General features: G+C 47.3%; 1 protein-coding gene across 3 annotated transcripts in view; it reads right to left on the reverse strand.

Annotated features, from left to right (window-relative positions):
- The window catches only part of c15h12orf56 (chromosome 15 C12orf56 homolog), a 113,328-nt gene that overhangs the window by 53,193 nt on the left and 37,258 nt on the right, over positions 1–22,877 (reverse strand). For all 3 annotated transcript variants that reach the window (XM_070900277.1, XM_070900275.1, XM_070900276.1), the window contains one exon: positions 7,701–7,791. In XM_070900277.1, the coding sequence (XP_070756378.1) occupies positions 7,701–7,791 (91 nt within the window). The remainder of the gene's footprint in view (positions 1–7,700; positions 7,792–22,877) is intronic.

The following is a 22,877-nucleotide window of genomic DNA, read 5'->3' on the forward strand; positions in this document are numbered from 1 at the left end:
TTGAGAGCAGTGCACAGAAGTAATTCATGGCTCTCAAGACAGGAAATGCCAAAGGGTAAGTGCCACCATATCCCTGCTATAGTAACGGTTGTCATCAGACAGTGCTGCCCATTAGAGATAAGAGTTTCCACCACAATAGCTTCGTAGATCACCAGCAACAGGTGGAAACTCACTCAGTGACGAGTTTCATCTTGAACTGAAATTTGAACTTCCATTACATGTTAGCAATTGGCAGTGTCAGCTGTGGCTCAGTGGGTAGCACTCTCGCCTCAGAGTAAGAAGGTTGTGGGTTCAAGTCCCACTCCAGAGACAAAAAAAAATCTAGGCTGAGACTCCTGTCTGCTGTCTCAAGTAGACTTAAAAGATCCCGTGGCATTATTTCGAAGAGGAGCAGGGGAATTGTCCTGGCCAATATTAATCATTTTAAAAAACAGATGATCTGGTCATTATCACATTGCTATGCGCAAATTGGCTGCCGCGTTTACAACAGTAATTACTTAATTGGCAGTAAAGCGCTTTGAGACATCCGGTGGTCGTGAAAGGCGCTATATAAATCCAAGTCTTTCTTTCTGTATTTACATAAAATCAGCATAAAATGCAAAACAAATACGCTTTACTATAAAAGCAAAATACTGCGGATGCTGGAAATCTGAAATAAAAGCAGAAAATGCTGGAAATACTTAGCAGGTCAGGCAGCATCTGTGGAGAGAGAAACAGGGTTATCGTTTCAGGTCGATGACCTTTCGTCAGAACTGGAAAGGGGCGGGGGGAGGAAAGAACAAAAGGGAAGGTCTGTGATAGGGTGGGAGGCAGGAGAGATTAAATGACAAAAGGGATGATGGTGCAAGGCAAAAGGCGATGCTAATGGGACAAGTAAAGAAACAAAAGATGGGTCTAGAGGAGCTGAACATGGCAACAGTATAATCATATATTGTGACAATGTTGATCTCATCGCCTTTCATAAATGTACAAAACATTCTGACTTGAAAAGAAATGGTAAATTGGCATTTACATATTTAGTAAGCTTTTTATTCCCACAAACACACATCTTTTGTTCTGGATCCCCACATTTAGATAACTTGGGCTGCATTCAAGGTTTGCAGCATCAAGATATTTCAAAATGTTCTTCAGACTGAAGCAACGGGAGACCGGGGAAAGAGGCGGGAGAGTGGGACTGTGAAACTCCACAGGGAAGACCGACAGTCACCGGTAAATCCATGTGACCTTCAGTGAGCACGAGCTCTGCTGAACTGGATGCAGCAAAGACTGGGTACAGAAAGGCAATCATAAAAAAGGAGATCGAAGCACTGGAGACGGTGCAAGGAAAAGATTTACAAGCATCAAACCAGAACGGAGAGATTATATCCATCAGGAAAGGCCAAACAGGCTGGAGTCTTTCTCTAGAAAGAGAGAAGGCTGAGGGGAGGCCTGATGGAGGTCTTTAAAATTATGAAAAGAGCAGACGTAGAGATGATGTTTCCACTTGTGAGGGAGACCAAAACTAGGGACCATAAACACAAGATAGTCACTTTGGGACATTTTATTATGTTAAAGGTGCTATATAAATAAATTTATTATTATTACATATAAATCTGATCGGGTAAAGAAGTTTCTCTTGGATTTCCTGAGAGTGGTTAGAACGTGGAATGCACTCGCACAGGGAGTAGTTAAGGTGAATAGCAGATACATTTAAGGGGAAGCAAGATTAGCACATGAGGGAGAATGGAATAGAAGGTGATGCCGATAGGGTCAGATGAAGAGGGCTGGGAGGAGGCTCGTGTGGTGCATAGACCTGTTGGGCCGAATGGTATGCTTCTGTGCTGTAAATTCTATGTAATATGCAAGACATTCCACCGAGGAGCCCAGGACTTATCACAGACAGTATTGTAGTAAAGTGTGCAAGAGAAGACTGCTTCTGTCTGGCTCTCTAAGCATAGTTTTACTTAAGAAAGGAGAGTTGCTGATGCAGTAAATAAGTTCTGAGCTGCATCCTGTGCACCCTCATTGTCAATCCCATGATAAACCATTTCTATGGGTTCAATTTAGCGATACCAACATTTACAGACTTCAAAATTTCAGACCAGAACCAATGCTCCCATTTTTCAGACAGCAGCTGTTGCTGATGATTCTACATTCCCATTTACACCCTATCCAGACCATTTGTTGTTTCTTCACTTGTCCCATTACCATCTCCTTTTGCCTCGCACCATCGTCTCTTTTGTCATTTAATCTCTCTTGCCTCCCACCCCATCACAGGCTGTAATTGTTGAGTATAGAAAAACTCCACGAGGCTGAGTGCTGGGAGCTAAACTTAGTGTGACCTTAGTCTTTATTACAACTCCAAAGTGCCTACATGGCAGCCAACCCTTTATACTGGCCCTGCACGTGTGTGTGTGTGCAGGTGACCAGCAGTCGCGCCCTCTGGTGGCAAGTATTACATAGTTACATACATAACATCACTCCCTCCTAAAGTCTTCAGTACAAGTTATTTACAAGTTGAGGCGATCCGGAGGCCTTCGCTCCCTGGTTGATCGTCTAAGTTCAAACCCTGGCGTGTGCGAGTTGGTCGGACCAGTTGCTGCACTGCACCGCGGCTGGTCTGACCGGACTGTCAGGAACGGTGAGTTCATCCTCGTGATTGACAGCGAGGTCAATTTCTGGTTGGGTGTGTGTTGGTGGATCGTCGATGGTGATGTCCTCTTCAAGTCGTTCCTGATCGTCAGTAAGTCGCAATTTGGCCTGATCTAAATGCTTTCTGCACGTTTGGCCATTTAACAGTTTGATTATAAACATCCTATTCCCTTCCTTGGCCAAAACAGAGCCAGCAACCCACTTGGGACCATGACCGTAATTCAGGACAAACACAGGGTCGTTAACATCAATGTCACATGAAACGGCCGCGCGATCGTGGTCCATGTTCTGCCGGTGTCGCGGGTTTCCAAGTGATCATTAAGATCCGGATGGACTGGGGAGATCTTGGTTTTGAGGCCTCTCTACATTAATAATTCTGCCGGGGGAACCCCGGTGAGCAAGTGGGGTCGCGTCCGGTAACTGAGCAGGATGCGAGACAAGCAGGTGTGCAAGGAGTCGTTGGTCACATGTTTCATGCTCTGCTTGATTGTTTGGACTGCCCGTTCCACTTGACCGTTAGACGAGGGCTTAAATGGAGCAGACCTGACATGCTTGATGCCATTATGGGTCACAAACTCGTTGAATTCCGAGCTGGTGAAACACGGTCCATTGTCACTGACAAGGATGTCCACTCAAGGACATGGGTGGCGATCATGGCCCGAATGCTTTCAATGGTGGCAGTGGATGTGCTGGATGACATGATTACGCATTCAATCCATTTGGAGTAAGCATCCACTACTACTAAAAACATCTTTCTTAGAAGGGGGCCGGCAAAATCTACGTGGATCCTGGACCACGGACTCAGTGGAGCCTCCCTAGGTGCATTGCTCAGTTGCAAGCAAGTGTTGTACTGATGCACGCATGATTCCAAGTCCGAGTCAATGCCAGGCCACCAATCATGACAATTCCTGGGTGGGTACTGTGTAGGTCGTGCATAAAGTTTCCCTGCCTTTATTTTGGCAAAACCATGCAATTACCCCATAAGAGACAATCCGCCTGGATGGACATTTCATCTTTGAGTCGGTGAAACAGCTTAATTTCATCTTGCATTTCCCTGGGAATGGCCGACCAGTTCCCATTTAGGACGCAACTCTTTACTAATGATAGCACAGGATCCTGGCTGGTCCAGGTCCTGATCTGGCGAGCCGTGACGGGTGACCCTTCGCTCTCAAAAGCATCCATGACCAGTAGCAAGTCTGCGGGCTGCGCAATTTCAACCCCAGTGGTGGGTAATGGTAGCCGGCTGAGAGCATCGGCACAGTTTTCAGTGCCTGGTCTGTGGCAGATAACAGTCATAAGCGGATAATGTTAGTGCCCATCTTTGGAAGCGGGAAGCATTGGTGTTTATCCTTTTGCTCTCTGAAAATAGCGAAATGAGCGACTCGTGGTCAGTTTCAAGCTCAAACCGAAGTCCAAATAGGTATTGGTGCATTTTCTTAACCCTATATACACATGCCAACGCCTCTTTCTCGACCATACTATAGGCTCTCTCAGCATTCGACAGACTTCTAGACGCGTATGCAACCAGTTGGAGGTTGCCAGATACATTGGCTTGCTGTAATACACAGCTGACTCCATACGATGAGGCGTCATAAGCTAGCACTAAACGTTTACATGGGTCATAGTGTACAAGTATCTTATTTGAACATAGCAGATTCCTGGCCTTCTCTTTTGAGATTTGCCCCAAACCCAGTCATCACACTTACATAGCAACATGTGCAAAGGCTCTAACAACATGCTCAACCCGGATAGAAAGTTACCAAAATAGTTGAGGAGTTCCAGGAACAAATGCAGCTCCGTCACATTTTGTGGTCTGGGTGCATTCTTGATGGCCTCTGTCTGAGTCCGTGGGCCTGATGCCGTCTGCTGCAATCTTTCTCCCCAAAAATTCGACTTCTGGCGCCAGGAAAACACACTTGGAAGGTTTCAGCCTGAGTCCCACTCTGTCTAGGCGACTTAGAACCTCTTCCAGATAGTGTAGGTGTTCGATGGTGTCAGAACCGGTGATCAGGATGTTGACTTGAAACACAATGGTGCGTGGAACAGATTTCAGCAAACTCTCCATGTTTCTCTGGAAAATGGTTGCAGCCGAGCGAATCCCGAAAGGGCCCCTGTGGTATATAAACAGCCCTTTGTGTGTGTTGATGCACATCAGTCTTTTCGAAGATTCAGCCAGCTCCTGTGTCATGTAGGCGGAGGTTAGGTCCAACTTGATGAACGACTTCCCCCCCCCCCCCCCCGCTAACGTTACGAACAGGTCATCCACCTTGGGCAGCGGGTACTGGTCCTGTGGTGAGACTCGGTTAATCGTTACCTTGTAGTCTCTGCAGATTCTGACCGTGCCATCGCTTTTCAATACCGGAACAATTGGACTGGAACAATTGGACTGGCCCACTCGAACTCGACTGGCGATATGATTCCTTTGCGTTGGAGTCTGTCCAGTTCGATCTCGACTTTCTCTCTCATCACGTACAGAACCGCCCGAGCCTTGTGATGGACAGGCTGTGCATCGGGGCCTAGATGGATCTGTACCTTGGCGCCTGTGAAGTTGCCGATGCCTGGTTCGAATAGCTAGGGAAACTTGCTCAGCATTTGAGCACACAAGGCGTCATCCACTGAAGATAGTGCTCTGATGTCGTTCCAATTCTATCTAATCTTTTCTAGCCAGCTTCTGCCAAACAGCGTTGGGCCATTGCCTGGAACAATCCACAATGATGGAGCTGTGCATGATCTATCATACGATACCTTCACTTCCAATGACTGGTACGAGCTCTTTGGTGTAGGTACGCAGCTTTGCATTAATCGAGCTCAGTTTGGGCCTTTGTGCTTTATTGCCCCACAGTTTCTCGAAAGCCTTCTGGCTCATTTCTGACTGACTTGCACCCGTGTCCCACTCCATGGATACTGGAACTCCATTTAATTTGACTTTCAGCATTATAGGAGGGCTCTTGCTGGTGAAGGTATGTATCCCATACACTTCTTCCTCGGGTTGAGTTGCCTGTGCTGCATGATCTGCGCCGGATCTATCATCCTCTGCCACGTGGTATGTCGCAGCACGTTTGCACATTCGCTGGAGGTGCCCCATCGTTGTGCAGCCTTTGCACACGTAGTGCTTGAATCGACATTGATGGGCCCAATGATTACCCCCGCAGCGCCAACACGGTGCTAAAGGATTCACATTCACCCCCGATGGCGGACTCTGAGTCATCACAGGTCTTGCAGCCACAGACGTATAGGCCCTGCCATATGCAGTTCAGCCTGCTAGCGATGTCATTTTATGCACAGTACTTGCCGGTGAGCTTCGATGTTGAGAAGATATCTGTTTGGTGTTATCGTCCGTGGCCGTGCATGCCTGTGCGATCGCGATGGCCCTGCTCAGGTCTAGGGTTTCAGCAGCCAGCAGCTTTCGAAGAATGACCTCGTGGCTGATGCCCAGCACGAAAAAGTCCCGCAGCATTTGCCCCACCGCAGCTCCAAAATCGCAAGGTCCCACGAGACGTCTCAGGTCGGCGACATAATCCGCCACGTCCTGGCCCCCGGAGCGATGGTGCGTGTAAAAACGATATCTGGCCGTAAGGATACTCTCCTTTGGCTTGAGTCGGTCCTGAACCAGCGTGCACAACTCTGTATATTCCTTCTCCATTGGTTTTGTCGGTGCGAGCAGATTCTTGATGAGGCCGTATATTTTAGGCCCACAGACGGTGAGGAGAACCGCCCTGCGCTTGGCCGCGTTAGTGTCTCCTTCCAGCTCGTTGGCCACGAAGTATTGGTCGAGACGCTTGATGAAGACTTCCCAATCATCATTCTCTAATATTCCAATGGCAGCCATGGTTGCGGAAAGGTTCGTATTCTGTTACGTCGCCAATTGTTGTGTATAGAACTCCACGAGGCTGAGTACTGTGAGCTAAACTTAATGTGACCTTAGTCTTCTTTATTACAACTCCAGAGTGCCTAAACAACATGGCAGCCAACCTTTTATACTGGCCCTGCACGTGTGTGCAAGTGACCATTAGGACTCCAGCAGCCGTGCCCTCTGGTGGCAAGTGTTACAGCTACATACATAACAGTAATGCATTTACTTCATGGGTTCTTTGCTTAAGAAATCATAGCAACACATTGCTATTAACAACCAGTTGGTTTATTAGCAAAAGGTTGAACAATCACACTACACATTACCAGATCTCATAGAAACTTATAAAATTCTGACGGGACTGGACAGGTTAGTTGCAGGTAGAATGTTCCCGATGTTGGGGAAGTCCAGAACCAGGGGTCACAGTCTAAAAACAAGGGGTAAGCCATATAGGACCAAGATGAGGAAAAACTTTTTCACCCAGAGAATTGTGAGCCTGTGGAATTCTCTGCCACAGAAAGTTGTTGAGTCCAGTTTGATGGACATATTCAAAAGGGAGTTAGATGTGTCCAGGAGCAGTCCTACGAGGAGGCCTTCCGACCTGCCCGCTCCCCTCCGCACAGGGTGCCCAAAGATCAGGAGTGTGGGACTGAAGTGCAACCAGAATTTGAGGAGCAGCCCCTTCAAATATTGGAAGAGGGGCTGCAACCTCGCACATTCAATATAAACATGGAACACGGACTCCTCCAGACCGCAGAAATTATAGGTGGCCTGGGAGTCCGTGAACCGACTTAAAAACTTATTGCACGGGACTGCTCCGTGCAACACCCTCCAGGCCAAGTCCCCAATAAATAAGGGGAGGAGTCCCACGTAGAGAGCACTCCATTGGGGACCCCCGCTTCCTCCGGACGGCAAGATGGTGCACCAAGGCGTGTCAACCGCTCTATAAACCGGCGAGCATCCTCACAGGTGCATACATTACACAGACCTTCCCTTTTGTTCTTTTCCACCCCTCTCTCTCTTTCCCTGCCTCCGTACTTGCTTACAATCTGTTACATCTCTAACTTTTTCCAGTTCGGACGAAACATTAACTCTGTTTCTCTCCCTACTGATGCTGCCTGACCTGCTGAGTATTTCCAGCATTTTCTGTTTTTATTATACATTTGATTTGTTTTTTTAAGCTACATTATAAACGACTCGGTCATGTAATATTTCCTACCTGGGGGAGAATTCATTCAGAGGTCTGTTTTGCTTGGTGTTCGGTGTCACTGGTATGTGGATGGCCTCCTGATTGTCACTACCAACTATAACTAAAAATAAAAATATATTTTTGATTCACAGAAAAAGTATTCAAAAAAAATATTTACTAATTGTATCGACAACTTGCATTTATATTGCGCCTTTAACATAGTAAAACATCACAAGGCACTTCACAGGAACGTTATCAGTCAAAATTTGACACAAGTCACATAAGGAGATATTAGGACAGATGCTTGGTCAAAGAGGTAGGTTTTAAGGAGTGTCTTAAGCGAGGAGAGAGAGATGGAAAGATTTAGGGAAGTAATTTTAGAGCCTAGATAGCTGAAGGCACAATGGTGGAGCTATTAAAATCATGGATGCGGAAGTGGCCAAAAGTGGAGGAGCGCAGAGATCTCTGAGGATTGTAGGGCTGGAGGAGGTTAGAGAGACAGAATTCCATCGAAAGGTCTACAGGAAGATAGCGGGAAAATTCAGAAGGCACCAGCAGTATGCACCTCCAGTGTGCCCCATAGAGACTGCCCCCCGAACAGTGCACATTCAGGAAATCCTGCCCCGTCCAGTCTTCAACCGTCAGAAATGACTATTGTTGACTGAGTTTCGACAGTGACGAATCCTATTCTTATTGCAGGTGCTCTTGATATACTGGCCATTTTTATCTGCAACACACAGTGAAGAGAATGTGGAAATCTGCCTTCCATTTTGCACAGAACTGTGAAGTCTGGTTTAAAGCATTCTTGCTTCCCTATCTACACTTGTACAGGGCTGTTGAAAATCCCCTGCCATAAACCACCTTCTTTAGAAACCGCTGACAAAGAGAAAGTAGATACTAAAATGTGACATTTTATTGGTTTAATGGTGGCAAGAGATAACTAAAGTCAGACACATTATTTTTCATGCTTTCACGTTTTATTTTGCTGTTGTGATCAAATGTACAAAGCCACAATTTGCTTATTAGAAGTATGTAGGTGATCCATTGCAAGAATTTTAATTGTGCAAATCTGTGTTTTATTCATAAGCGCAGAATTGAGAAGTTACAAAAATGTTACTGGAATTCAAATAGGTAACATTGATCAAATCCTAGCATTTAGCTTGGTGCCAGGGCTATTTGGGGAAAGGCCAGGGGGAGTGGCATTAATTGGATCGCTCTTTCAAAGAGCCGGCACAGGCACGATGGGCCTAATGGCCTCCTTCCAATTACAATCATCTGGCATTCATAAAATCCAGTTCTGGGACTCATTAAAGCACAAGCAGGGTATGACAGGAGGCTGGCCTTTTCACCATAACTAAAGAACTGCTATGACGCAATTCCCTGGGATGTAAAGTGCGTTTGGGTTCAACGTTCGTACAGAACACAGGCAATTGCTTCAATTAGACGATCTACGGAGACAGAACAATGTCCCAATATAATGGTATTGTCTAGGTTACAACAAAAGTATTGGTGGTGTACAGGAGGTTGAGCATGTGCTATGCGTTACATAGAATGTACAGCCCAGAAAACAGGCCATTCGGCCCAACTGGTCCATGCCAGTGTTTATGCCCCACACACGAGCCTCCTCCCACCTTATATCATCTCGCCCAATCAGCATAATCCTCTATTCCCTTCTCCCTCATATGTTTACCGAGCTTCCCCTTAAATGCATCTATACTATTCGCCTCAACTACTCCCCGTGGTAGCGAGTACCTTATATTTATGGCCCCTAGATCTGGTCTCCCTCGCAAGTGGAAACATTCTCTCTACATTTACCCGATAAAACCCTTTCATTATTTTAAAGACCTCTCTCAGTCTTCTTGTTTCTAGAGAAAAGAACCCCAGCCTGTTTAGTCTTTTCTGATAGATATAATCTCTCACTTCTGGGATCACCCTCGTCAATCTATTTTGCTCAGTTACATTAATACATGTGAAGACATGTGCTGCATTTTAAAAATTAAATTAAAACTGGATTCAGGAGACAGAGAGCAAGTGAGAAAGGAGATGAGAGCGTGTGAGCGAGGATGAGAGAGAGAGAGAGAGAGAGAGAGAGAGAGAGAAAAGAGCAAGCGTGAGATCAAGCACCCGAGAGAGAACGCACAGCAGAAAAAGAGTGCAAGCATGCGAGGGGAAGCGTGAAGGCGAGTGTGCATACAAGAGAGAAAATGAGCACGCGTGCAAAAGGGAGCAAGAAAAAAAAACAAGCAAGTGCGAGAGAGCAGACCTGAAAATGTGAGCAATTGAGAGACAACGTGCACACAAGATAGAGCAAGAGAGCAAGCAAGAAAGAGCAAGTAAGAGAAAAAAGAGTGAGCACGCAGATGAGTGAGGAAGGAATTTGTGAGTATGCTCATAGGCTGGTAGAGCTGTTGCGTGGTGAGTGGCTTAGCCAGTTACGTGATGGTCACAAGACTCAATAAAACCCCAGTCACTTGGGTTCAGGGAATCCACGATGAGGCAGGTGGTTGTGAGCCCGGTGGATGAACTGGTAATGTGTAGTGTGATTGTTAAACCTTTACTAATAAACCAACTAATTCTTAATAGCAATGTGTTGCTATGAATTCTTAAGCAAAGAACCCACAAAGCAAATACATCACAGAATTCAAAGCCCGAAAGGGAAAGCAGGAGAGAGGCAGTGCATGCAAGAACAAGCAGGCACTAGAGCGCATGCATGAGACAGAATGTGTGTGAGTGGGAGACAGAGTGGGAGGGGGAGAGGGAGAGGGAGAGGGAGGAGAGACGGGGAAGACGGGGGGAGGGGTGGGGGAGACGGGGGACATGGGAGAGCGAGAGAGAGCGAGAGTGAGAGAGCAAGAGAGCGCGAGAGAGAGAGCGAGAGAGCGCGAGAGAGAGCGCGAGAGAGAGAGCGAGAGCGAGAGAGCGAGAGAGAAAGGGCGCGAGAGAGAGCGCGCGAGAGAGAGAGAGAGAGCGCGAGAGAGAGATCGCACACAAGTAAGAGAGCATGTATATGAGAACACAGGTGAACGAAAGAGGGAGCGTGTGAGAGTTTGCGAACGAGAGAATAAATATAGCGAGAGAGAAGAGAGAGCGCGGGAGAGTGAGCACGAGAATGAGCCTGACTGACAGAGCGATAGAGCATGCGTGTGCGTACACGGGAGGTAACACCAGACAGGGTGAAGGGAAGGGGGGGAAAGACTGAGCATGGAAGAGGAAGCAGTGAGTGTAGATAGATGACTTTGACTTGGGTAAAGGAACATAATGTCAAGGTTTGCTAATAGCACAAAAATGTTGACAAACAGCGAGGACTGTAACAGACTTCAGGTGGAAGATGTGATATAATGTGGAAACACAAGGAATGGGAATATATATCGATACTAAAGGGTATGGATGAACAGAGACCCAGGGATTCAAATACATAATTTTCCCGACAGTGCGACTGAAGACTGATAAAGTCCAAAAAAAAGGCCAGCAGCGTCCTGGGATTTAGAAACAGAATCACAAAGTACAAGAGTAAAGAAGATAATTTTGCACCAAACATTAGTTAGAGCACAGGTAGTGTGCGGTTTTGAGTGCCACATTATAAGAAGAACATTGCGGCCATAGAAAATGTACAGCATAGATTCATCAGGATGGTGCCAAGAATGGCAAACTGTAGTTATGAGGAGAGAGTTCATTTTTGTTTTCATAGAATCATAGAATAGTACTGCACAGAAGGAAGCCATTCAGCCCATTTGGACACTGCTGGTATACGAGCATTATACTTGGCAGAATATAAGATCAGCCGTGGCTCAGTGGGCACTCTCGCCTCTGATTCAGAAGGTTGTGGGTTCAAGTCCCGCTCCAGAGAACTGAGCAAAAATCTAGGCTGACACTCCAGTGCAGTGCTGAGGGAGTGCTGCACTGTTGGAGGTGATGTCTTTCGGATCAGACATTAACCTGAGGCCCCGTCTGCCCTCTCAGGTGGATGTAAAAGATTTCATTGCACTATTTCGAAGAAGAGCAGGGGAGTTATCCCCCGGTCTCCCGTCCAATAGTTATTCCTCAACCAATATCACTAAAATGAATGACCTGAGCATGAGCACATTGACGATTGTGGAAGCTTGCTGTGCGCAAATTGCCTGCTGTATTTCCTACATTACAATAGTGACTATACTTTGAAAAGGACTTAGAACGTAAGAAATAGGAGCAGGAGTAGACCACTTGGCCCCTCGAGCCTGCACCGCCATTTAATAAGATCATGGCTGATTTGATCATGAACTCAGCTCCACTTCCCTGCCCACTCCCCACAACCCTTTATATTCCCTTATCGCTCAAAAATCTGTCTATCTCTGCCTCAAATATATTCAATGACTCAGCCTCCACAGCTCTCTGGGGCAGAGAATTCCATAGATTTACAACCCTCCGAGAAGAAATTCCTCCTTGTTAGGTCTCAAATAAAGCAATGTGATTTAGTACTGTAGACTTGACTAAGTGTGATCTTAGTCTCTTTATTCTGACTCCAAAATGCTGGCACAGCATGGGAGGCCTGCTTATATGCAGTGCTCCCAAGGGATGCTGGGCTCCCTTGGGACTCCAAAAGATCCGCCCTCTGGTGACGGTAGAATGCTGGTTACAATGTGTTGCATACATAACATCACTCCCCCCCCCCCCCCAAAAGTCAATAGAACACTTATTTACAGGGTGAGATAATCTGGGGCTTTTCACTCCCTAGTCGATCGTCTCGGTACAAACACAGGTGCAGGTGAGTTGGTTGGGCCTTGCTGGGCTGCTGGGGATGATGGGTGCAGCTTTGTGGTCAACCATGATGTCGGTTGCCACTTGTGTGTGTATCGGAGGGTCGAAGTTGGTGGTATCCTCTTCAGGTTGCTCGTGGCTGTCTATGAATCGCAGTTTGGTTTAGTCCAAATGCTTTCTGCAAGTTAGTCCATTTGCAAGTTTGACCTCAAACACCCTACTCCCTTCTTTGGCTACGACAGTGCCAGGAAGCCATTTGGGACCATGTCCATAGTGGATACAAATACAAGGTCATTGACTTCAATATCGTGTGACAAATTTGCGCGATCATGGTACATGCTTTGTTGATGCCACCTGCCCTCGACATGATCATGGAGATCAGGATGGACTAGACAGAGCCTTGTTTTGAGTGCCCTTTTCAGGAGCAGTTCGGCAGGGGGAACCCCGGTGAGTGGGGTCTTGTTCGGTAGCTGAGCAGGACTCAGGACAGGTGGGTCTGCAGGGAGCCTTTCGACACACGTTTCAAGCTTTGCTTGATGGTTTGGACTGCCCGTTCTCTCTGGCTATTAGAAGCGGGTTTGAACAGGGCAGATGCGACGTGCTTGATCCCATTGCGGGTCACGAATTCCTGGTGAAGCACGGCCCATTGTCGTTGACAAGGACATCAGGCAGGCCGTGTGTGGCAAACATGGCTCGTAGGCTTTTTATGGTGGCAGTGGAAGTGCTTACAGACATTATTACGCACTCAATCCATTTTGAATAAGCATCCACAACAACCAAAAACATTTTGCCTAGAAACGGGCCAGCAAAGACAACGTGGATCCTAGACCACGGTTTGGAGGGCCATGACCACAAACTTAGCGGTGTCTCCCTGGGTGCATTGCTCAGTTGAGAGCAAGTGTTGCACTGGCGCACGCAAGACTCCAAATCTGAGTCGATGCCGGGCCATCACACATGGGATCTGGCTATAGCTTTCATCATTACTATGCCTGGGTAGGTACAGTGTACGTCGCGTATGACCGTTTCCCTGCCTTTCTTAGGCAAAACCACGCGATTACCCCACAAAAGACAGTCCGCCTGTATGAACATTTTGTCTTTGCGCCGCTGGAACGGCTTGATCTCTTCATGCATCTCCGCTGGGACGCTGGACCAGCTCCCATGGAGGACACAGCTTTTTTTAAAACAAGGGAAAGTAAAGGATCCTGGCTAGTCCAGGTCCTGATCCAGCGGGCCTTAACAGGTAACTTTTCGTTTTCAAATGCATCCTTCACCAAGAGCAGGTCTGCATGCTGTGCTATTTCCACCCCGGTGGTGGGCAATGGTAGCCGACTTAGAGCATCAGCACAGTTCTCTGTGCCTGGCCTGTGGCGAATTACATAGTCATATGCAGACACCGTGAACACCCATCTTTGGATGCGAGCAGAGGCACTGGTATTAATACCTTTGCTCTGAGAATAGCGATATGAGCGGCTTATGGTCAGTTTCTAACTCGAACTTAAGCCCAAACAGATACTGGTGCATTTTTTTCACCCTGTATACACATGCCAGAGCTTCTTTTTCCAATCATGCTGTAGGCCCTTTCGGTCTTGGACAAACTCCTGGACGCATAAGCGACCAGTTGCAATGTTCCCGATTCATTTGCTTGTTGTAACACATACCTGACCCTATCCGAAGACGCATCGTAAGCTAGCACTAAACGTTTACATGGGTCATATAGAACAAGCAGTTTGTTGGAACATAACAGATTTCTGGCTCTCTCAAAAGCAGTCTCTTGTGATTTCCCCCATACCCAGTCATCTCCCTTGCGTAGCAACACATGTAGAGGTTCTAGCAAGGTGCTTAACCCGGGTAGGAAATTACCAAAATAATTGAGGAGTCCCAGGAACAACCGCAGCTCCATCACGTTCTGTGGTCTCGGTGCATTCTTGATGGCCTCCGTCTTGGTGTCGGAGGGTCTGATGCCGTCTGCCGCGATTCTTCTCCCCAAGAACACAACCTCAGGCGCCAGGAAAACACACTGAGCATTTCAATCTGAGTCCCACGCAATCTAGCCGACTCTAGAATCTCTTCCAGGTTCTGCAAGTGTTCGATGATGTCCCGACCTGTGCCCAGTATGTCGTCCTGGAAAACCATGGTGCGCGGAACCAATTTTAGCAGACTCTCCATGATCCTTTGAAAAATAGCCACGGCCAGTTGAATTCCAAACGGGCATTTATTGTAGATGAACAGACCTTTGTGCGTGTTGATGCAGGTGAGGCCTTTCGAAGATTCCGCTAGCTCCTGCGTCATGTAGGCCGAGGTCCGGTCCAACTTGGTGAACGTCTTCCCTCCTGTCAGCGTCGCAAATAGGTCGTCTGCCTTGGGTAGCAGGTACTGGTCCTGCAGCGAAAAACGGTTAATCGTTACTTTAGATTTCCCACAAATTCTGACCATGCCATCGCCCTTGAGAACTGGAACAATAGGACTGGCCCACTCGTTGAACTCCACCGGCGCGATGATGCCCTCTCATTGCAGCCTGTCCAGCTCGATCTCCACTTGCTCTTGCATCACGTATGGCACCGCACGTGCCTTGTGGTGGATAGGTCGTGTAACGGGAACCAAATGGATCTGCACCTTCGCCCCAGAGAAACTTCGATGCCTGGCTCAAACAATGATGGGAACTTGCTCAAAACCTGGGCACATGAGGCGTCGTCGACGGACAAAAGCGCTCTGATGTCGTCCCAACTCCAGCGGATTTTTCCCAGCCAGCTTCTGCCGAACAGTGTGGGGCCATCTCCTGGTACAATCCATAGTGGTAGTTCGTGCACCGCTCCATCATAGGAGACTTTTACTGCTGCATTGCCTATTACAGGGATCAGCTCTTTGGTGTAAGTTCTCAGCTTGGTATAAATGGGGCTAAGCTTGGGCCTGTGTGCCTTGTTGCCCCACAGCCTGTCGAAGGCCTTTTTGCTTATGATAGACTGACTCGCACCCATGTCCATTTCGATGGATACTGGAATTCCGTTCAGTTCAACTTTTAACATGATCGGTGGACATTTCGTGGTGAAGTTGTGTACCCCGTACACTTCTGCCTCCTCGGTTCGAGTCTCTAGTTCAGTTTGATCCGCCATGGATCGGTCTTCCTTTGCAACGTGGTGGTTTGCAGGGTTTGCAGCTCGTCTGCACATTCACTGGAGGTGTCCCATTGTTCCACAGCCTTTGCACGCATAGTATTTGAAGCGCCATTGATGGACTCGATGATCACCTCCACAGCGCCAACAGGGTGTTAATTGCCTCGCATTCACACTTGATGGTGGACTCTGAGTCATCTGAGGTCATGCAACTGCAGGCGTGTACATTCTGCCTGAAAACGACGTTACGTTGTATACAGTACTTGCCGATGAATCTTCATGTTGCAAAATTTGTTTGGTGTTATCGCTGGTGGACATAAAGGCCTGGGCTATCATATGACTTTGCTCAGGTTTGGTGTTTCAACAGTCAATAGTTTGCGAAGGATAACCTCATGGCCAATGCCAAGCACAAAGAAGTCTCTTAGCATTTGCTCCAGGAATCCATCAAATTCGCAATGTCCTGCAAGGTGCTTTAGTTTGGCAACGTAACTCGCCACTTCCTGGCTTTCAGACCGCTGACATGTATAAAAGCAATACCTTGCCATCAGAATGCTCTCCTTTGAATTTAGGTGCTCCCGGACCAGCGTACACAGTTCTTCATACGATTTGGTTGGTGATTTCACCGGAGCAAGAAGATTCTTCATGAGGCCATAGGTTGTTGCCCCGCAGACGGTGAGGAGGATTGCCGTTTGTTTAGCAGCGTTCTCATTCCCTTCCGTTGGCCACAAAATATTGGTCGAGTTGCTCCACGAAGGCTTCCCAATTGTCACCTTCTGAGAATTTCTCCAAGATACCAACAGTTCTTTGCATTTTTGCGTGATGGTTCGTTATCTATTACTCGTCACCAGTTGTTAGGTCTCAAATAAAGCAAATGAGTACTGTAGACTTGAGTAAGTGTGACCTTAGTCTCGTTATTCTGACTCCAAAGTGCTGCACAGTATGGCAGACCTGCTTATATGCAGTGCTCCCAGGGGATGTTGGGATCCCTTGGGACTCCAACAGATGCTCCCTCTGGTGGCAGTAGAATGCTGGTTACAAGGTTTTGCATACATAACACTCCTCATCTCAGTTTTAAATGGGTGGCCCCTTATTCTGAGACTATGGGCCCAAATTTCCCCAACCCCTTTTTCCGGCGCACTAACCCGAGATGTGCTGACTTTGTGCGCTCAAATCAGCGGCAAAAACACTCATGATTCTACCTGCTCTGCTGTGTGTCCCGGGTCCTGGCGCGGGGTATATAGTGCAGTGGTAGCGGAGCTACAGCACTGCGCCATAAACATTGCCGGCAGCTGTCCGCGTGCGTGGTGGAGTCTGCGCGCATGCGCAGTAGCTCCTCGGCCTCCCAGCGCATCCTGCAGGCTGTGAGCGGGACACAATGCTCGCTGCCCCTTACCCTGGCCGAAGGGATGACCCGATGTTCGCCGCCCCTATCCCTGGCCGAGTAGCCTGCCGCACAGGCCGTCCGCTTCCTTCTCTGGAGAGAAATGATGGAGTACAAAAGCAGGGAGATCCTGCTGCAACTGTATAGGGTATTGGTAAGGCCGCACCTGGAGTACTGCGTGCAGTTTTGGTCACCTTACTTAAGGAAGGATATACTGGCTTTGGAGGGGGTACAGAGACGATTTACTGGGCTGATTCCGGAGATGAGGTGGTTACCTTATGATGATAGATTGAGTAGACTGGGTCTTTACTCGAAGGAGTTCAGAAGGATGAGTGGTGATCTTATAGAAACATTTAAAATCATGAAAGGGATAGACAAGATAGAGGCAGAGAGGTTGTTTCCACTGGTAGGGGAGGCTAGAACTAGGGGGCACAGCCTCAAAATACGGGGGAGCCAATTTAAACCGAGTTGAGAAGGAATTTCTTCTCCCAGAGGGTTGTGAATCTGTGGAATTCTCTGCCCAAGGAAGCAGTTGAGGCTAGCTCATTTAATGTATTCAAGTCACAGATAGATAGATTTTTAACCAATAAGGGAATTAAGGGTTACGGGGAGAGGGCGGGTAAGTGGAGCTGAGTCCACGGCCAGATCAGCCATGATCTTGTTGAATGGCGGAGCAGGCTCGAGGGGCTGGATGGCCTACTCCTGTTCCTAATTCTTATGTTCTTATGAAGTCCCTCGGAGAGAAGTCGTCCCTCGGTGGGCCAAGTTGGGAAGGTAGGACTTAAGTTTTATTTTTTTTATTTATTATTGATGGTTTTTATGCTTCTTGAATGTTGTTGTTGGTTTTCAGTGCTTTGCAAGATCCTCTCCACTTCCCTTGCTCCCCCCATCTCTGGCTACCTGCGCTGATTTCTTAACTCTCCAGAAAGATTTTCTATACGGCCTAAGTTAGTTTGAAGCAACTATTAGCTGTCCAAACTGACTTAAATGGCCAAAATGGCTGGTAACACCCCCTTTTGAAAAAAAACTAAACTAAAAAAAATCCCAACGAACTCACTTACACTGGCGTAAATTAAATGGGCAGAATGGGGATTTTTAAGGTACTCCAGAAAAATCAAGTTGCTCCAAAAAAAACAGAGCAACTCCTGGGCAAATTTGGGCCGTGTTCCCTAATTTTAGTTTCCCCTATGAGTGGAAATATCCTCGCTGCATCCACCTTGTTGAGCCCCCTCATTATCTTGTATGTTTTCATAAGATCACCTCTCATCCTTCTGAACTTCAATAAGTACAGACCCAATCTATTCAACCTATCTTCATAAGTCAACCCCTCATCTCCAGAATCAACCCAGTGAACCTTCTCTGAACTGCCTCTAATGCAAGTATGTCCTTCCTTAAATACGGAGACCAAAACTGTATGCAGTACTCCAGGTGTGGCCTCACCTATACCCTGTACAGTTGTAGCAGGACTTCTCTGCTTTTATACTCTATCCACCTTGCAATAAAGGCCAATATTCCATTTGCCTCCCTGATTATTTGCTGTACCTGCACACTAACTTTTTGTGTTTCATGCACAAGAACCCCCAGGTCCCTCTGTACTGCAGCACTTTGCAATCTTTCACCATTTAAATTATAATTTGCTTTTCAATTTTTTCTGCCAAAGTGGATAACCTCACATTTTCCCACATTATACTCCATCTGCCAAATTTTTGCCCACTCACTTAGCCTGTCTATATCCCTTTGCAGATTTTGTGTCCTCCTCACAATTTGCTTTCCCACCCATCTTGTATCATCAGCAAACTTTGCTACATTACACTTGGTCCCTTCATCCAAGTCATTAATATAGATTGTAAATAGTTGAGGCCTAAGCACCGATCCCTGCGGCCTGTTTGCCAACCGGAAAATGACACATTTATCCCAACTCTCTGTTTTCTGTTAGTTAGCCAATCCTCTATCCATGCTAATATATTACCCCCAACCCCGTGAACTTTTATCTTGTGCAGTAACCTTTTATGTGGAACCTTATCGAATGCCTTCTGGAAATCCAAATACACCACATCCACTGGTTTCCCCTTATCCACCCTGCTCGTTACATCCTCAAAGAACTCCAGCAAATTTGTCAAACATGATTTCCCTTTCATAAAACCATGCTGACTCTGCTTGATTGAATTCCAAATGTCTTGCTACTGCTTCCTTAATAACGGACTCCAGCATTTTACCAACAACAGATAATGGCTAACTGGTCTATAGTTTCCTGCTTTCTGTCTGTCTCCTTTTTTAAATAGGGGCGTTACATTTGCAGTTTTCCAATCCACTGGGTCCGAACCAGAATCCAGGGAATTTTGGTAGATCATAACCAATGCATCCACTATCTCTGCACCACTTCGTTTAAGACCCTAGGTTGCAAGCCATGAGGTCCAGGGGACTTATCCACCTAAAGTCCCATTATTTTACCAAGTACTGTTTCTTTGGCTACAAAGCACTCTGGGACATCGAGGTTGCGAAAGACACTGTATCAATGCAATTTTAAAAAAAAATTTAAACAGGGTGACAGCAAGAGTAGACAACTGCTGCAAGTGATCTCATCACGTTCCATTGCTGTTCAAAACTGTACTGAGCACAGCTACCTCGAAATGAAAAAGGAGATGTGGCTAGGGTTTAGCAAGGAGGCTGCGACAGAGATGCCTGAATAATTATAGCGACTGCAATTTGATAGTAAAATTACATGGAATATACAACACAGAAACAGGCCATTCTTTTTTTGTTACTTGTTCCTGGGACGTGGGTGGTCAACTGGCAAGACCGGCATTTATTGCCCATCCTTAACTGCCTTTGAGAAGCTGGTGGTGAGCCGCCTTATGGAACCGCAGAGGGCAGTTAAGAGTCAACCATATTGCTGTGGGTTTGGAGTCACATATAGGCCACACCGGGTAAGGACGGCAGATTTACTTCCTGAAAGAACATGAGTGAACCAGATGGGTTTTTATGACAATCTGGTAGTTTCATGGTCACCGTTACTGATTCTAGCTTTTTATTCCAGATTTATTTAATTAACTGAATCTAATTTCACAGCTGTCATGATGGGATTTGAACACATTTCCAGATTATTAGTCCAGGCTTCTGGATCACTAGCCCAGTAACATAGCCATTTTGCTACTGTACCCCATTGTATCGGCTGCACCAGTCCATGCCAGCATTTATGCTCCACTCGAGCCTCCTCCCGTCTTTCCTCATATAAATCTATCAGCGTAACCCTCTATTCCCCTCTCCCTCATATGCTTGTCTTGCCTCCCCTTAAATGCATCTAATTCGCTTCAATCACTCCCGGTGGTTGTGAGTTCCACATTCACACCACTCTTTGGGTAAAGTTTCTTCTGAATTCCCCTATTGGGGGCATGGTGAGAAAGTGATAAGACATTGAGAGCTAGAAATGGCGCAGCGCGCTGTATGGGGCGGTAATTTTTGCGGGAGCACAAAAGTATCGCTGGGCGCTACGCAATTCTAGCAGATGCAAACTTCCGGTTTAGTGCTCCAGGAGGGAAGTGGATCGCGAAATCAAGCGCTGAAGCCGGTAAGAAGGGCAGTCGAGCTGCAGCGTGGCACAATGTCCCGTGCAGCACTGCCGCGATCAGAGGCTCCTTCCCTCCTGCAAAGGAAAGGTCCATCGCTGCAGGCTCCGCATTGAAATGATGTCCCTCGTTGCTGACAGCAGCCGCGATCCGCGCCGGTCAGCCCCAAGCACGTTATCCGCGCAGGGCTGATTAATCGCGGCAGAGCAAAATGGAGAAAAAAAAAATCACCCAAGGGGTCAAATTTTTACTTACCCAAGCAGCACGACCTATAATTACCGCTCCCCAAGCGGCCGGCACACCTCACAACGCCTCCTGCGGTTGCTGGTGTCGACGCCCAGCGATGCTGCAGGGGGCGGAACTGAATGTTCGCATCCGGGGCGCTGCACGGCCGGATGACTTCACGATCTCCGGGGCGCGGGAGATCGTGGCGTTAGGGTTTACCGCTGCCGCTAACCTGCAACGGAAGTTCGCGGGCGTCGGTACTCTCGCCGCGCCCGGTTGCAGAGCCGATAGCGTTGCCCCGGAGGCACTAATGGGAGGTGCAAAGGAGTCTATATGACTGCACGATGAAAGACCTCTAGCATTCCAATGCCATCGACCATCCTGGCAGTCGGATGATATGACGACAATAGAGTTGTTGACTAATTATAGCAATCAATCTCTTTCAATGAGTTTCCAACAGACCCAGGCAAGACACAGAAGAGTTAAAACCACTATAATACTCGGTGTATCATGATCCACATGGAAGTGCCCTCAATCAGCTCAAGCACTCCCACACAGGCCAGCAAACAGATGAAGTGCCAAGATGCCAGTGCAATGTGCATGCACTTAGGTTTGTACCAGACACATACTGGGAACGGCAGCTTCCCTCGAGCCCTGGGGTATCGCAGCTCACTCTCGGTGCCGATGTTTCAGGGGGAGTCTGTCGTGTACCAATAATCTGGCTGCTGCAGCTCAGGACTTAGGCACTTCATTTAAACTATGATGCAGAAGTGTGCCGTTTGATGTCAGCTATAATCCTCGCCCTGCTGTTCGTTTGCAAATGGCACAAAGTGACTTCAATAACTATTTGTCACAGCATCAACATTGCCATTTTCTGGTGACATTTCGGAGTTTTTGACGAGCAGTGCGAGAGCCAGGGATCGGTTGCTTTGATGTGCGTGTGAAGATCAATGCCTTCCCGGACAATCCAGGGCCAAAGGGACAGTAATACTGTGACGTAGGACCCAAAGCTAAACACTCCCAGAGAATAGAGGGTCGCTGGAACAGGCTGCCGACTCGTGCGGAGGACGCCGATTCGCTGAATGCCTTCAAGCGAGATCTGGACCGGTTTCTGGCTGGGGCGGACACAAGAACATAAGCAATAGGAGCAGGAGTAGGCCATTCAGCCCCTCGAGCCTGCTCCGCCATTCAATGAGATCATGGCTGATCTTCAACCTCAACTCCACTTTCCTGCACTATCCCCATATCCCTCGATTCCCTAAATATCCAAAAATCTATCGGTATCTGCCTTGAATATACTCAACGACTGGGCCTCCACAGCCCTCTGGAGTAGAAAATTCCAAAGATTCACCACCATCTGAGTGAAGAAATTTTTCCTCATCTCAGTCCTAAATGGCTGACCCCTTATTCTGAGACCTTGACCTCTGGTTCAAGACTCCCCAGCCAGAGGAAACATCCTCCCTGCATCTACCCTGTCAAACCCTGTAAGAATTTTGTATGTTTCAATGAGATCAACTCTCATTCTTCTAAACGCTAGAGAGTATAGGCCTAGTCTACTCAACCTCTCCTCATAGGACAATCCCCCCTATCCCAGGAATCAGTCTGGTGAACCTTCGTTACACTCCCTCCATGGCAAGTATATCCTTCCTTAGTTAATTCTAACTCTTGCTCTTACAGAAGATAGGGACTTCGTAGAATTATCAAGGCAAGGCGGGGGGGAGGGGTGCAGAGGTCGTAGTGGAACTTCCCAGAATTTATTCCACTGATTGGCCTGAGTTTTTGAACCCAGTTTATCGCCTCTCTCAGGAGATCACAGTTTTGGGTGGGGTGGAGAGTGTATATATTGTGATACACAAGGTATCGCAATTGTGTGGGACAGGCTGGCTGGACCAGAGGGTCATCACCTGTCCATCATTGTTCTTCTGTTCCTGTAATGCATGAAACTGTGAATTATGCTCACAGGTTTGTAGAGCTGTTGCATTCTGAGTGGCTTAGCCAGTCACGTGATGTTCACAAGACTCAATAAAACCCCAGTCAGTTGAGTTTAGGTCATCCACAATGAGGTATGCAGTTGTGAGCCTAGTGGATGAACTGGTAATGTGTAGCGCACTTGTTAAACCTTTGTTAATAAACCAACTAATTCTTAATAGCAATGTGTTGCTATGAATTCTTAAGCAAACTACCCATGAAG

Source organism: Pristiophorus japonicus, chromosome 15 (genome assembly GCF_044704955.1).
Source record: "Pristiophorus japonicus isolate sPriJap1 chromosome 15, sPriJap1.hap1, whole genome shotgun sequence".
NCBI lineage: Eukaryota > Metazoa > Chordata > Chondrichthyes > Pristiophoridae > Pristiophorus > Pristiophorus japonicus.